The sequence below is a fragment of the Haliotis cracherodii genome, unplaced genomic scaffold (assembly GCF_022045235.1).
Source record: "Haliotis cracherodii isolate W230 unplaced genomic scaffold, xgHalCrac1.p SCAF_4, whole genome shotgun sequence".
NCBI classification, from domain to species: domain Eukaryota; kingdom Metazoa; phylum Mollusca; class Gastropoda; order Lepetellida; family Haliotidae; genus Haliotis; species Haliotis cracherodii.
Window position 1 is genome coordinate 38570465 of NW_027266297.1, and position 15325 is coordinate 38585789.

A 15325-nucleotide genomic window follows, 5' to 3' on the forward strand; every position below is an offset into this window, starting at 1 on the left:
CCGTCATATAGCTGGAATATTGCTGAGTGCGGCGTTCACCAACCAGACAAAAAACAACTGCAATGCTGATCATTAATTTCAATATTTAAAAAGGATGGTCGCACATCTATGTGCCCATGAAATGACACACACCCCATGCGACAAATCAAAATGTGCGCGATCAACGCCAAATTGGTCGGTCTACCAATGTGGACAACAAGCCTGTGACAACAATGTGAGATTGACTACCCATCCAGTGAGCCTATTCATGTACAAAAGCGTGTGAACAGGTAGCTTGCTTCACAATATACAATGTTATCATTGGGGAAAGCATAATCTAGGGGGGAACATTAACATGTTTCACGGAGTGACACTGGTTCACCTTCCCCGGGTTTTTTTTCCAATGCGTTTTTGTGTGTGACAGAAGCAGTTATTGTCTTCACTGCTTTCAGTATCGCCATCTACTGGTATGTTAACAAGTATTGTACGTTAAGCAGGGTTTGCTAGATAGACTGGTTAATAATAAACCATAGCAGTGAGATAAATCAAATGCATTCACTCTTTCATACGTCTTGGATAAAATCATCTAAATCCCTTCCTAAAATCACGAGATGATATCAGCCAAAAGCAGAATTGATTGTAGGATTCCGAGTATGTCATAAACACTACCAAATTGTGGTGACACGAGGTGTTCGCGAAGCGTACCAATCATCTTAAATCATGTACTTAATCTATGTGGGATGACGAAAATACAGACGATGTCTTGTACGGTAGGACTTCATATCTTCAATATTCTAGTCTTAAACCTGTTCAGACATATTCCAGCATTAATGTTACAAAGTTATGTTTATCCCTGTATGTCAGTATTTTCACTAACACACCTCGATTTACTTAAATGTTTAATTGATCAGACATGCAAAAGACTCTGGTGAAACCCTCGACCCTCGACGTTCAACCCAAATGAACTAATAGCTGAGATGTTTAACAAGTGAGACAGTTCATGAAGGTCACGAGAGCAACGTCTTCAAGTCTGCACTGTAATTTGTCACATTAGCAGTGCTGTGCAGACCAATGCAACTGTATTTGATCGTCAATAAACCCTTTTTGCGTTATAGTTATTATCAGAAAAGTACCAGCAAGACTAATGCGAGGTGACCAAAAATATGAACTCCTCGTCACATAAGTGGCTTCATGTTGTGTTCTTGTGTTCAATATAACCTTTATTTCTGTCTTTCAAAAAAGATTCCAGGTAAAATAAATACTTATACCAAACCATAAGTCGATTTTATATCTGGATACCCACTTCGTGCTATAAATACTCCATCAAATAAATGTTTCTCCGATCACAACGTGGAATAAAGAGATTGTTCATATCAATGAAAAAACAAGGGTCCTATTGCAGGTAAACCGACAAATGCAATATTTGATTTCTCTGAAGAAAAATCCAAACTGTAAGAACACGGATATTGTTATTAATACACATGGTCATAATATTTATACAAGTTTTCCCAAGTATCTTCACTTGACTTACATTTTAAATGTGATATTACCGATTAAAACTGAAGAGTATGAATGTCCACCTTTTTCCATGATTTAGAAATGAATAACAAGTGATTTTCTTATGCGTGTGTTACGTTTAGGTTATTCTCCGTGTCGAGTTCACCCTATCAAACGACTGAGATCAAATTGCTTAATAGATTTGATTGTTTGTGGGTTTTTTGACAGACCACCCTTATCCTGGAAAAGCTGTCAATACGTACTTGGCAAAGTCACAAGACTGCAGGTTTTCCTTCCAGTCTGGTCACAAATCCCCAACACGAAAGTGAGCGAGTAACCCTGCATGAAAAAGTGTGATTTCCTCTACCTCTTAACGCCTAGTGATACCGTATATATACAGATAGAAATCTAGACTTCATCAATATTATTCAGTAAACATTGTTTATAGTCGCTTATTATCACCTGTCACGAAGTGGAAGGGGGATTATAGGATTGGGTGCTGTCTGTCCGATCTTCCGTCACGTTTCGTTTCCGGAGCAGAACTAAAAAACATTAGATATATCTTAACCATACCTGACACATAGATAGGTCTAGTGGTGAACTGGTGCCTTTTGATAGTTTGGGATTTAAAAAAAATGTATTTTTCGAGTTTTCATGACAACGACTTTGACTTATGCGTGTTTCATGCTTAATACACGACAACAAATAAGACATTTACAGAAATGACATCACTTACCATGCATAACTAGCTGATGGCGTCATTCTTTGGGAAAGGACCATTCTTTGGGAATGGGATAAATATAGATCCAGCTACACATAGAGGTATAATATCTCACTTTCCGACGGTGAAATATTGCTGTATGTTATATACACACCTGTACAAGTAGCGTGAACCTATTTTCATGTCACGAGGTAAGTCGCCTTCTTGGTATCGTTACAATGTGTGAAGCCCATTTCTGGTGTCCCCCGCCGTGATATTGCTGGAATATTGCTAAAAGAGGCGTAAAACCATACTCACTCACTCACTCTTGGTATCGTACTCAGTCCCTTTGGAGTATCGTGATGTTAAATCTGCGCTACCCCAATAATGAGTATGCTAATGTCTGTCTGCTGTTATCATTCATAAACTCAGAAAAACAGAATAACGTTTCAAATATATACTTGAACTGGCACTCATCCATGCCGTTTGAGTAAAACGTAGTACTATATACGTTCAGCAGCTAACGCTATAATAACGTGGAACTTCTCGAATTCAGAACCAAGTCTCTTCTCGGAAATACACAACGCAACAAAGGCGCCATCGATTACGTGCAGGTCCCTTTGAATCTTTACATAATGGCAAGCATCAGGCTATATTGTCATAAAGACATAATGGTGTGGCGTAATGTGGTTATGATTAAGTTACACCCTCTTCACAACTGTAATAATTTCAGTCAACTCATGATTCGATTTGTTAATTGAACTATAAGGTGGGCATTTATGCGTGAAAGCAAATATACAGAATTCTCATATATGTGCCGGTTGTGATGCATCATCTACGATGATTTCAAATGTTCCTAAGTTGTTTAGACATGTTTGATCAGGGTTTCAGGCTCAAGGCCTTAGTGAAGCTTTCAAAACGACATGTAAGGGGATTTCCGAATTTAACGCATCTGTGACCAAACTGAAGTCCGATGCAATTCCCTACTTTGATGTGAACTGTATGTTCCTCCTCGCTACAAATATGCACAATATTTACAAAATAAACCCAATACATTCATGCATAATTCATCATGTCATTTCAAATAGCATCGTACACTAAAATGATCACCATTTCATACCATGCAATTTAAACTTTCCAGTCAATTACTTTTACACCTTTAGTATTATCTTTCTCAGGCAACATAAAAGGGCAACAGGGATTGTGAGCAGCACTATACATGTGTTGTGGTAAATTGTGAGGGTGGCGGGTAGTACCGGTAGAGTAGGACCTGATTACCCTTTCCGCGAACACACGGCGTCATCATTGATTTTGCCACAATATAGGCTACTTGGGCCGATATTGCTCTTAAGGAATTGTACAAACTCAATCGCACCATTGAGTTGTCAATACTCTTTCAAACCTTTAACATCGATATCTGAGTAAAATCCACATTAAAAGCATTAACACTAAAGCTAGAGAATTAATAGTAACTTTCAAAATGATATAATTATCCACCATAACTTGTATATGCACTTCATGAAAATATCAGCTCATATATTACATATTATACAAACTTGTCAATGTTTTAAACATACCTAAAGCCGCTGATACAGTATTCCCCACGTGCCGTCCGCTATGAGTCGCACGTCACACTGTGATAGTGAAAATAAATACAGACACAATACAGTGACGTCACAACAGACGGTATTGCGCAGTCACTGCGGAGATATATCCCTTCGAGATAGGTTATGGTTCAACAAGGAAGTTATTCACAGCAACTACCGAATTTAAAATAATTACTTCTGTAAAACAGAAGCTTTTCCAAGCTTTCATATATTTTATTAGATTTACTGTGTTATCTGAGAGAAAATATAGATTTTTTCACACACATTTAACAAAACACGTTATGCGGAACTGCTAAAAATGATCCAGGCCTGTAGTTTTCAGAATGAACTAAACCGCCACGGTACAATTTGTATTCCACTTCCCTTTTCAATTACATGGGAAGGATTTTATATATATATATTGGATATAGTGTTCTCCAAGACATGGTAGGATTTTCACACTTTGTATGTCAGATCCCAGGAACAACAGCATGTATCCTTGCGCTCCAACTGTAATGCATTTACCTCACGAATCAAGCCGCGTCTGTTGTCCTCCCTGATAGGGTCCCTGTGATAGCCACGGGACAAGGAGTGGCCTCCATGTGATAACTCATCAACTTTTGTACATTTTAGTATATGAGGGAACCCCCATTGTGACCAGCAGCCACACTGCTGAAAAAACTTGGATTAAATATATGTTTACTGAATATTACAAGTCATGTTAATACTTCTTCTTTGTTGACGAATAACTCACAACCTGTCTGTAATCTATGACACAATGTATAATTACTAATAACGTAATGTTTGAAAGATACATGTCCTCTGTTACTGTGTAGGTCATACGTCAGTGGCTATTCTCAACAACAACAACATTTATGTTTCTTTTGTTTGGGGGCATGTCATTCTCTTGCGCTATGGTTTCGATTTAACTCGCTGATACCACCAAACAGTCCATATTATAATGGGTGCAACGATAGAATACACGTACATACGATTACAAGACTCATTGTCAGTGATTTAACACTGGCCTTTGATACATGCTGATATGACTGCAGGTATAAGGTAACTCTGTGCCCGACATGAATTTGAAAATAACTAGGTCACCCGTTTCGGAGAAATCTACCTCTCCCGGGAATCTGACACGTGTCCACGTAAACCTGTACATGCGCAAACTGTACTTCCTATTTTGCAGGAAACATATGCATACTTCATCATATGAATCTATATATATTGATTATGGTCACCCGTTATATTAAGGTAAGACATGTTGTAAACTGTTTGTTTTTTTAACAAAGTTTTAACACTTTTCTTGCTTTGAATACAATTTATACCACAAGTAATTATTTTACGTACATGTAGCTATTCCAGATGGAGCATTGTTCTGGCAACATATCCTGACATATGGCACATATATTCCCTTGACCATTAACACCCAAACTCAGCCCAAAACAGAACCCCATGCCCCTATCCCAGCCCCAAATCCCAGCTCCCAAGCACACATCAAAACCCTAAACACAAACACAAATTGCCAACGCATGCTAATCCGCAGCAAAGAAGTTTCCATGGTCGGACGGTTTAATACTTATTCATACCATTATTTCTTTTCTCCAGACAAAATGAATTGGGATGGACACGAGGGTTTGTTACCAACAACATTTCTGTTTGTTGTGTATGTTTTTCTCCTGATACACCAAGGTAAGTTCGTTAACGCCTTTAACGTGAATAATGCCAATCACTGGAAACTTTTTATTCACACCCATAAGCACAAGATTAGCTTGTTGATAGCTTGTTTGAGTTATGGTATAAGGACCATCGTTTCTTCGCTTTTCCTTTCTTAAACATTTGCCAGTGGAAATACTCCAATTACAATAAATTATCTATTTCGCTTATTTTCCATGTGAAAAACGATGATCAACGCTTGGATATTTATTGGAAGGTATTTGAAACTACAGCTCACTCTATGTAAGGATATTTCAATGTTTTGATTAGGCGGACTGCATTTCTGTCTGTAATATCTTTATCCTTCACAACATTTTACATTTACCAGTACTAGTTGTTGGTTTATGTTTGTTGTTTGACACCGCGCTCAGCAATATTTCAGCTATATGACGGCGGTCTGTCCACCCGAACCCGTTAGTCGCCTCTTACGACAAGCAAGGTTGCTTTTTACTGCAATAATGGGTTGCTGAAGACCTATTCTAAGCCGGATCTTCATGGGTCTTACCAGCACTAAGTTCATTATTGATCAAAAAAGAGGTGGTAAGAATAGCTTCCACCATGTCGTATTTTGATGCGTATGTGCTGTCGTATTTGCAGGTGACACCAAATGCGTGTACAAAACTCGCCGACTCTTGAAGGATGGCTGTGTGAACTACTGTCCCGAGGACCAATGTCCCGAGGAATGTACCTACTGTGACAGCGGCTTCTATGGGTCTGACTGTACACGGAGCTGCCGAGGACACTGTTTGAATGGAAGGTGTGCCCTCCTGGCCAATGGTAGAGCCGTCAACTGTACGGAGGGTTGTGTAGAGGGGTGGCGGGGGTTAACGTGTAGTACTAGATGTAAGTATCCTTGTCGGAAGTGTGGGAGATACACTGGAGATTGTGTGGGGCAATGCAGGGATGGTTTCTACGGACCTGGATGCTTACAGCAATGTCCATATACCTGTTCCCGATGTGACAAAAACAGTGGAGTATGTTTGCCAAACATTTCTGCTGATGCCGACCCATCGCCGATAAAACACAAAATCACATTAAGCCTGACACATGGTAGTGACATTAACAAGACTCACAGCAGTCACGTGAACAAGACACACGGCTTTCACAAAGCAGGTAAGGGGCTGTCAAGAACCCTCCAAACCGATTAAATGTTTATTTACATAAAAAATATTATTTTACACACACATATCAAAAATTATTTTTTAATATGCCAGCTATATGACGGCGGTCTGTAAATAATCGAGTCTGGATCAGACAATCCAGTGATTGAGATCATGCGCATCGATCCACGCAATTGGGACACGGTGGCATGCATCAATAAAGTCAGCGAGTCTGACCATCCGACCCCGTTAGTTGCCTCTTACGACAAGCATAGTCGCCTTTTACGGCAAGCATGGGTTGTTGAAGATCTCTTTACCTGGATCTTCACATAACAGAAGGTCCACATCAACGTGTATCAACATACTAAATTTCAACAAAAGCAATGTGTGAGTACAATGGGGTTTTTCCGTTTTAGAGTTCCATCAACACTCTGCAATGACGTCAAGACCCCTTGGTGACAGATGGTCAATATCTCCATATTTCCTCACTGGTGTTGCTGTTTTATCTGCAGTAATAACTTTCATTATCGTCAGCATCGCCATCACCAGGCATGTCTTCATCACACAATACTGGCGATACAAAGAAATCCAGAAATAACTTCATTTAATTACGTTCAACAAATCACATACATGATGACAATAACTCTGTTTGAAAAAGAAATACAAAAAGATGCCGAGTTAAATGAAATTAATTAATATATATGTTAGAGTCAATGTGTAAAATCAGACAATTTGTAAAATCTCACCGGCACTGAGTATTAAACGGTATGAGTCATCATCAATCCTGTCCAGGGTGACAGCCAGGATGTTTCGAGGTTCTGTTAAAGGAATGGATATAATGTCTTTATCGCCAGGGTTGCCAGCAACAAGTTCTACTCGACTGTGCTTTACCATGCATTCTGCTTGAGCCAGTTGACCAACTAGATGTACCACTTGTATCTGGACTTTTCGAAGTCCATTATGCTGCATAATACGTTTACGCCAATGTGTCAACTATTCTGCAAGAGATTTCAGTCAATTTACAAAATGACTGACAATTTTAGCCATAATACAAATTGACTGATTTTACAATATACATATTCATGTCGTCTTTGTGTTTTAGTTTGTGTTTTGGGACATTCAAAAATGAAGTTGAAGCTAAGGATACAATGGGTATAGCTCATGAGACAGATGATGAAAATACTTCAACGGTATAATCATGCTCTGTTTTGCAGGAGGAAAGCGACAAGGATACAATCGAAGATGGAAGCAGTTGAGAAGCGAGGAGAGTCTAATCGGCTCCTCAATGTGAAAGTCAACTTTTTTTTAGTAAATTAAATGTAGTTTCGTGAATCTGTATTAACTGACAAAGGATGAAACAGACACATACGCGAGTACAATATCGTACACCAAAAGTGTATTGAAAGTCAGTAGGGCGTGACAGGTTTTAAAAAACTGCTTTAAAAAAATGTTCAATAATAACTTGCTTCTGAAAATGGAAGTCAAAATGTATTTCAATGATTTAACAACTACTCAAAGACTTTTGAAAACCTGTGGAAAACTACCACTGGTTGATGTTCTTTCATTCACAAGGGAGCAAGTGATCCTCAAAGGTTTTTAAAACCATTAAAACATGTGACCCACCAGGAGAAAAGGGACCTTATGGGTGCTAGGATACAATTGTGCTGTGACGTCATAAAGAAAAACAAGATACGATTGGGATATGATGACATGCATCAACCAAGTCAGCGAGCCTGACCACCCGATACCGTTCGTCGCCTCTTAAGACATACGTGTGCACAGCCTGAAAAAACTACTCTAGGTAATTAGTGAGTGAGTGAGTTGGGTTTAACGCCGCTTTTAACAGTATTCCAGTCATATCGCGGCGTGTCAGCTTAATGTGGGAGGAAAGCCCGAAGTGATGCAGTCTAGGTAATTACGCAGTGTTGTTAGAATATTGTATTATTTAAATTCTTCATGCGTATTTTTACGTCAAGGAGTAGAATGACCGAACATTTATATTTAGAGTCAGGAGAAAGGGTAGAGTTGCCTCCCTTTTATGATACAAGCTAACAAAGAAAGTAATGCGAATGAATAATGTTTAAAATGTGTTGTTGAAGATGGTGTAATACGTCATCGTTTATTGACAACACAATTTAATTATTTATTGGTTCCCATAAAACGGGTATTTTTCTTAAATTATTTTACTGAACCAGTACATCATAATTTGTCTAAATCTTTCTGTCAGTTGACTTTGATTTAAGAAACTGATGAGAGTAAAAGGCTAAGGCAGCTTAACTTTCCCGTTTGTTGACATTCGCTGTGATTTGTTTTCTTTGGTTGAAAATACATAATGCTATTGAACAGTAAATGACAAAACAGTATACAGTCTTCTAGAAGATGTATTTTTGGGTTTGTTTTTATATTCAAGACATGTAAATTCTGTAGAACTAGAGATAAAGATATAAAGGTAGGTAAAGCATTCTTCAACAATCGATACCTGTGCTGTCTGTGACAGATTCCATTGTTTGAAGAGTCGATTGATGAATGCCCCGGCGGTGGCCCGAGTTCGAGTAGGTCATTGAATCATCCAACTGATCATAAGAGGCGAGTAAATTGCTTCGGGTGGTTACGCTTGGTGATATCTTATCATCGTACCTGTCATTCTGAATGTCTTTCCTGTTGTTGATTATCATTCTTTGAATATATGCGTACACAATGTTGGATTTTCCGGAACCTGGCTTATCCAGACTAAAACAAAACGTAGCACTGAAGAAGCATTTTTTAAGCACAAGAGGCCCCAGTTGCTCTACCGCCAAGATAATAATCGGAAAAGACGCTAGACAAAAACAAACTGTTTGCAGTGCATACTTGAACTGATAAAGAATTGAATGTATTTTGTTCTCTGTGTGTCTGTGTCCGTGTCCTCATATATAACTTGATCCTGTCCAATTTGTTGTTGTTTTTAAGCCAATTAGTTTTCAAGCTTGTTATGTATTCCCGTTTTTGCAGACCCTTTACAATAATTAGAGTATCAACTTTGATAGGCCTTTAGACGTAAGATGACAACATGGACAACAGTATGGACAACAACCTCTTTGGTATACATAAAAGATTGACAGAGTGGGAGAGCATGACATTTATACACAAACATACAATATTAATATCATGTTTATTATCTCATTTAAACTCTTGTGTAAAAACATCACCTTGTATCCACTCACCTATAACTTGTCAAGTCCATGTCGAATAAAGGTCAAGGTCTCGATTAAACGCCGGAAGTAAACGCTGGGTAGTTTTTATACACAGAATTCTACCATTATTAGTTTGTGATTAAACGTCGGAAGTAAACGCTGAGTAGTTTTTGTGCACAGAATTCTCCCCATTATTAGTTTGTGATTAAACGTCGGGGATAAAGAGTGTCTTAGAAGAATATACGCCCGGGCGTTTGTTTAAAACGGTACTCCTTTGTTAATCTACACCAACCTTCATGGAATTTGCACGATATGAAAATGCAACAGTATGGAGGGTTTGAAGAACATATTACTCCTTTTCATGATTACAATATTAATCGCTACTGAGTATTGTTTTGCGCCTGGTATAAAGACATGTGCCAGTAGTATGTATTCACTCCTCCTCATTCAACACTCTACCTTTCGATTTCATATCATTTACCATATTAAACTTCATTCTGTAGTTAATTTTATCTTGTTTCCGTTTCAGTATCATAGCATCATGCATATGTTAAACAATAAATGTGTCTACAAAATGTGGTTTTGTTTTAATGAAAAATGCAAAAAGGCTCCAGGGGGAGTCGAACCCTCGACCTTCTGCTTACTAGGCAGACGCTCTAACCAACTGAGCTATAGAGCCACGACGTTCGACAATGGAGCTGCCTACTGCCGTTCTGATTGTCACCCTTACAAACAGAGAACTGTCAATACTTTGGATTTTACGCCTTCCACGTGACATTCGTCTCTAGTCACGTGACACGATATCCGCTCATAAACACCTTCACATTGCAGAACACTCACTCCATACAGGTAGTGATCCACATATTAGAATACTTATTGTGAATTTACTTATTTAATTTGACAAATTCTTACTCTTTGTCAAGAGATCGATTAATTTCTTTTCTTTTTTATTCGGAAAACATATTATAAAACTGACATAACGCTCATGTGAAGTTTGAAAGTTTCAGTGATTATCTTTTTATTTAGAGTATTGCCAACATTGCCACAAGGCTGTTCCTGCGTACAATACCGATTCGGTGGTTTTGATAGCCCTGCCATGACTGGAATATATATACATATATTCCCCAATTATTTTTTTTTAAATTTACGAAAAGCCTTGGCTCGTCTTGATCAACCTAAAGCAAGTCTAGTTTCCTTGATTCCAGACGAGGTATTAACAGCCAACTTCTCTTGAACAAAATAAAATACAATTATTTTAAAGAAATGTATTCATTGGCTGAGTGTTTGTCTATGGTTCGGAACTAGGTCGCCAGTAGATGGAGCTGTCATTTAAATCAACTATTTCGTTGAGTTGAGTTTAACTTTATAAATGGTTTCCTAGCTAGCAATATGTGTACTAAATTCGTCATCATTTACAATATGAAGGGTAGAAGATAACAAAGCGAATTCTCTATTTCATAACACACTTTCCCTTTAGCCTCTTGTTGTGTCCAAGACTTTGTTCTTCACAGGTCTCGCCGGGACGTCCAACCGACACGTGGTGCAGAGCAGCTAATCTCGGCTAGAGTTGTCTCCCCTACACTGTCGATCATCTCTTGTAAACGACACCCAATCGTTTTGCTGCAACAATTTAATGGTTAACATTAACGTGTTGCATTCTATGCGTCGTTTAAACACGAAAGCATATTTTTTTAAAAAAAACGATGAATATTCATAAAAAAACATATCATGAGTTATGAGTTTTGGCAGAGATTTCGGCATCTGTGAGGAATCTAAGACATCTACACCACCTTGTATCCACTCTCCTATAACATGTCAAGACCATGTCGAAAAAAGTCAGGGATGGGGTAGCTGTTTAACATTCATGGTGTCCAGATATCATTACACGTGAATCTAGTGTTTCTATTTGGGTACATTAAAGAAATAAAAAACGAAGATATTTGAAACTGCAATCAACACCCTATTATAAACACATGTATGTAATGTGTTGTTTAGGCCGAACTCATTTCTCTCTCAAATAACTTTGTTTGTCAAAATATGTTACATGTAGTTATACCAAATTGTTGTCCCAGTTTTGGACATATAGATAGTTTCAATCATAATACTATCGTATTTTGAAGGTGACACCAAGTGCGTGGATAGAAGCCACCGACTCTTGAAGGATGGCTGTGTGAACTACTGTCCCGAGGACCAATGTCCCGAGGAATGTACCTAGTGTGACAGCGGCTTCTATGGGTCTGACTGTACGAGGAGCTGCCGAGGACACTGTTTGAATGGAAGGTGTGCCCTACTGGCCAATGGTAGAGCCGTCAACTGTACGGAGGGCTGTACGGAGGGCTGTGTGGAGGGGTGGAGGGGGTTAACGTGTAGTACTAGATGTAAGTATCCTTGTCGGGAGTGTGGGAGATACACTGGTGATTGTGTGGGGCGATGCAGGGATGGTTTCTACGGACCTGGATGCTTACAGCGATGTCCGTATGCCTGTTCCCGATGTGACAAAAACAGTGGAGTATGTTTGCCTAACACTTCTGTTGATGCAGACCTATTGCCGATGAAACATAAAATGACATTAAGCCTGACACATGGTAGTGACATTAACAAGACTCACAGCAGTCACAAAGCAGGTGAGGGGTTTTACAAGAAATCGATTTAATGTATATTCATAAACAATATAAACACACATATCAAAAATATTTTGCAATCAGTAGTTCTTTTTTCATTATTGTTTAGTTTTGTAAGAGTGAGTGAGTGAGTTTGGTTTTACGCCGTTTTTAGCAATATTCCGGCAATATCACGGCGGGGGCTTCACGCATTGTACCCATGTCGGGAATCGAACCCGGGTCTTCGGTGTGTACTCTTGTAATACATAACATAAAGCACACATCATCATGTATCAACATGCATTTCAACACATGCAATTTGGGTGTACTATAAAATATGTTTCAAAGTTACATCAACACCCTGCAATGACGTCAACACCCCATGTTGACAGTTGGTCAATCCCCTAACAGATCTCCACTAGCGTTGCTGTATTACCTGCAGTAATTACTTTTATTGACATCAGTTTCACAATCTCCAGGTTATTCTATACTGGCTATACAACGAAAAGTAGAAACATCACAATTAATTTGCATTCATTAGATCACACAATTTCTGGATTAAATTCATTCAGTTTGCCAGTAGCAGGTGATACCTAATGACCCTTTGGAAAGACCCCAACTGAGGAGGGGCGGTCGGGTAGTCTAGTTGTTAAAGCGTTCGCTCGTCACGCCGAAGACCAGGGTTCGATTTCCAACATGGGTACAATGTGTGAAGCCCATTTCTGGTGTCCCCCGCCGTAATATTGCCGGAATATTGCTAAAAGTGGCGTAAAACCATATTCACTCACACTCACTTCCCAACTGGGGATTCTAGTAGGGGATATGCCCCAAACATCATTTTCATTTCAGATGCGTTAATTATGTGCTATGAAATAACTGTAATGTTGTCGACAGCTGAGGAAAACAACATTCATTCACTCGCTGTTCTGAAAGGGAGAGATTGATATACATGTATGTTTTGTCGTTTATTACTATAGTTATTTATTAACACAACTGCACTGGCTTTAAAAATCACAAATATAATCACGATATCTTGAATCAATTAGGACATAAACCATAGGTGTTTTGAAATTTTATGTTGTCATCCTGTAGATTAGATACCTCTTATTTTAATTTGGAACCGAGCGCATTAGCAGGCGTAATTGCACAGGGTACAAAGGTTCTCTATCTCAGAACATTCTGAAAAGGGATAACAGGTAGTTGTATATGCAACAAATATTACTAGAGTTCAATACCCATGTTCTTCTGGAGTTCAAAATAAGTGGTCAGTTGACAAATAACACTCTTAACGTAGCCCAAACATATATGTTATAATTTCATCGCAACCTGCTTCGCACTCTTTGGACTCATCAAGTCATTTCTTGGAAATGGAATATATTTCCCTTTGTAGAGGATATGCTTATCTCTAACAAACGTTTTTAATCAACATTCTACTAAGTATTTTAAATGTCTAAGCCTTATTAGTTAGTTAGCAATTACTCCCAGTAAATAATACAAGTTCAAAATACATGCCTCCGGGATATGGCAGAACTTGACCTACATCACGGATACTCACACCTCACACTGCCAATGTTGTTGTTTACATTCTCCGTGCCCCAGACAAGTAACGCGAAGCAGGATGACAACCTTGATCTATGATGTGGTTCAACATTAACCTGTAGATTTACTGGGAATGCGCCTGCTTGTACAATATGTATACTAATGGATCTGGAGTGTGACTGAAAGGGACGCCTTTTTGGCTGCAGACAAGTGGGCTATTTAGACGGGAGGAATCTGATTTGCCCTGTCAATTTCAAGATTTCAAGTATTCAACGTCAGCGTGTAAAAAAAAAATGATGTGATAGTTGTGGACAAGAAACAGTGTTTCGTGTATGATTTGCTTAATTATACGTGTTCTGAAATTAATGTTACCAAGTTTGATAAGTTGTTATGATGTAGTCCCTGTGCTGTGTGTTCAGTGATATCGGGACATTGTTTTCATGGCCTTTCGAAGGGAGGAGTGTTTTCCTATGGGCTTTCAAATCCTCTCCTTCCAAATCCTTACGGTGGTGGTTGACAGATGGCAATGAATATCGATCTCAAAAAGGTTTGCAAACAACACGTTGTCATGAGTTGACTATTTTTAAACATTTTTTTACAATGTTATATTTTACTTTCATTGATGGATGTTTCAATGAAATTGCCGAGTCTGTTCACCATCGAACATGTCCCTAACAAAGTCATAAACATTTCATTTTTATGCCAAATATTTGCCTTGGTAAAGTCTTGTTATCCCATCATTTAAACAGCCAGGATTACTGCCCCGAACATCATATCGTCGCCGAAAAGTTACGAAATAAAACAACCCTATTTCCACTATTAGACGCGAGGCCGTCTATTAATTTCACGTGTATAAGAGACCTGGCTTGTATTAGAGGCCTAGTGTGTAATATAAATAATATCGATATGTTTTACAGTTCCCATGGGTGATTGATCGGCACCTATTTTCTTATGAATCGATAAATAGGTTATCAGTGTATTCAGACGCACGTCTTTTGTGTGAAAACGTTTAATTTATTTAAAAGGCGTTTCCGTTGCAAAAAGGAAACCTCTTTTTAACCAATCAGAATCAAACAGTCTTCTATGTCATGGAAGAATTATGTTTATTCAGTTGTATTCAAGAACAGACATGTAAGTGCGCGCAAAGCAGGGAGAAGCTAGAGCCGAAAGAGGGTTTAACTGCTTACTATACATACTGCAATTATACAATAACTAACTATTATAGAAATCTTAATTCAATAATAAGAGATTAAAAACCATTAAAATACAAAAAGATGTTGTGTATAAAACATCTAGAGGGCTCTTGATAAATATTTACAGGCAAATAAGCAGCTTATCGCGAGCTCTGCTGAAATCTGTTGGACACGCAATGCAAGGCAGCTCTTAAGATTTGGTTCTAGGATTTCCAGTTTGGTACTTCGTAGAAAATGAT

General features: G+C 38.5%; 1 protein-coding gene, 1 long non-coding RNA gene and 1 other non-coding gene across 3 annotated transcripts in view; 1 reads left to right on the plus strand and 2 right to left on the minus strand.

The window, feature by feature from the left end:
* The window catches only part of LOC139478547 (uncharacterized), a 31792-nt gene extending 27981 nt beyond the window's left edge, over nucleotides 1-3811 (minus strand). The window contains exon 1 of the long non-coding RNA XR_011654314.1: nucleotides 3754-3811. This is a non-coding gene — a long non-coding RNA (uncharacterized lncRNA). The remainder of the gene's footprint in view (nucleotides 1-3753) is intronic.
* Nucleotides 3812-4106: 295 nt separating this feature from the next.
* LOC139478545 (uncharacterized) lies at nucleotides 4107-10292 on the plus strand. Its single transcript, XM_071261044.1, has 5 exons — nucleotides 4107-4124; nucleotides 5374-5457; nucleotides 6079-6594; nucleotides 6998-7130; nucleotides 7796-10292. The coding sequence occupies exons 2-5, from the start codon at nucleotides 5379-5381 to the stop codon at nucleotides 7896-7898; spliced, it is 831 nt and encodes a 276-aa protein (XP_071117145.1). The 5' UTR covers nucleotides 4107-4124; nucleotides 5374-5378; the 3' UTR covers nucleotides 7899-10292.
* Nucleotides 10293-10359: 67 nt separating this feature from the next.
* Nucleotides 10360-10433, minus strand: Trnat-agu (transfer RNA threonine (anticodon AGU)). Its single transcript has one exon. It is a non-coding gene; the product is annotated as a tRNA-Thr (tRNA).
* Between the last annotated feature and the right edge of the window lie 4892 nt (nucleotides 10434-15325).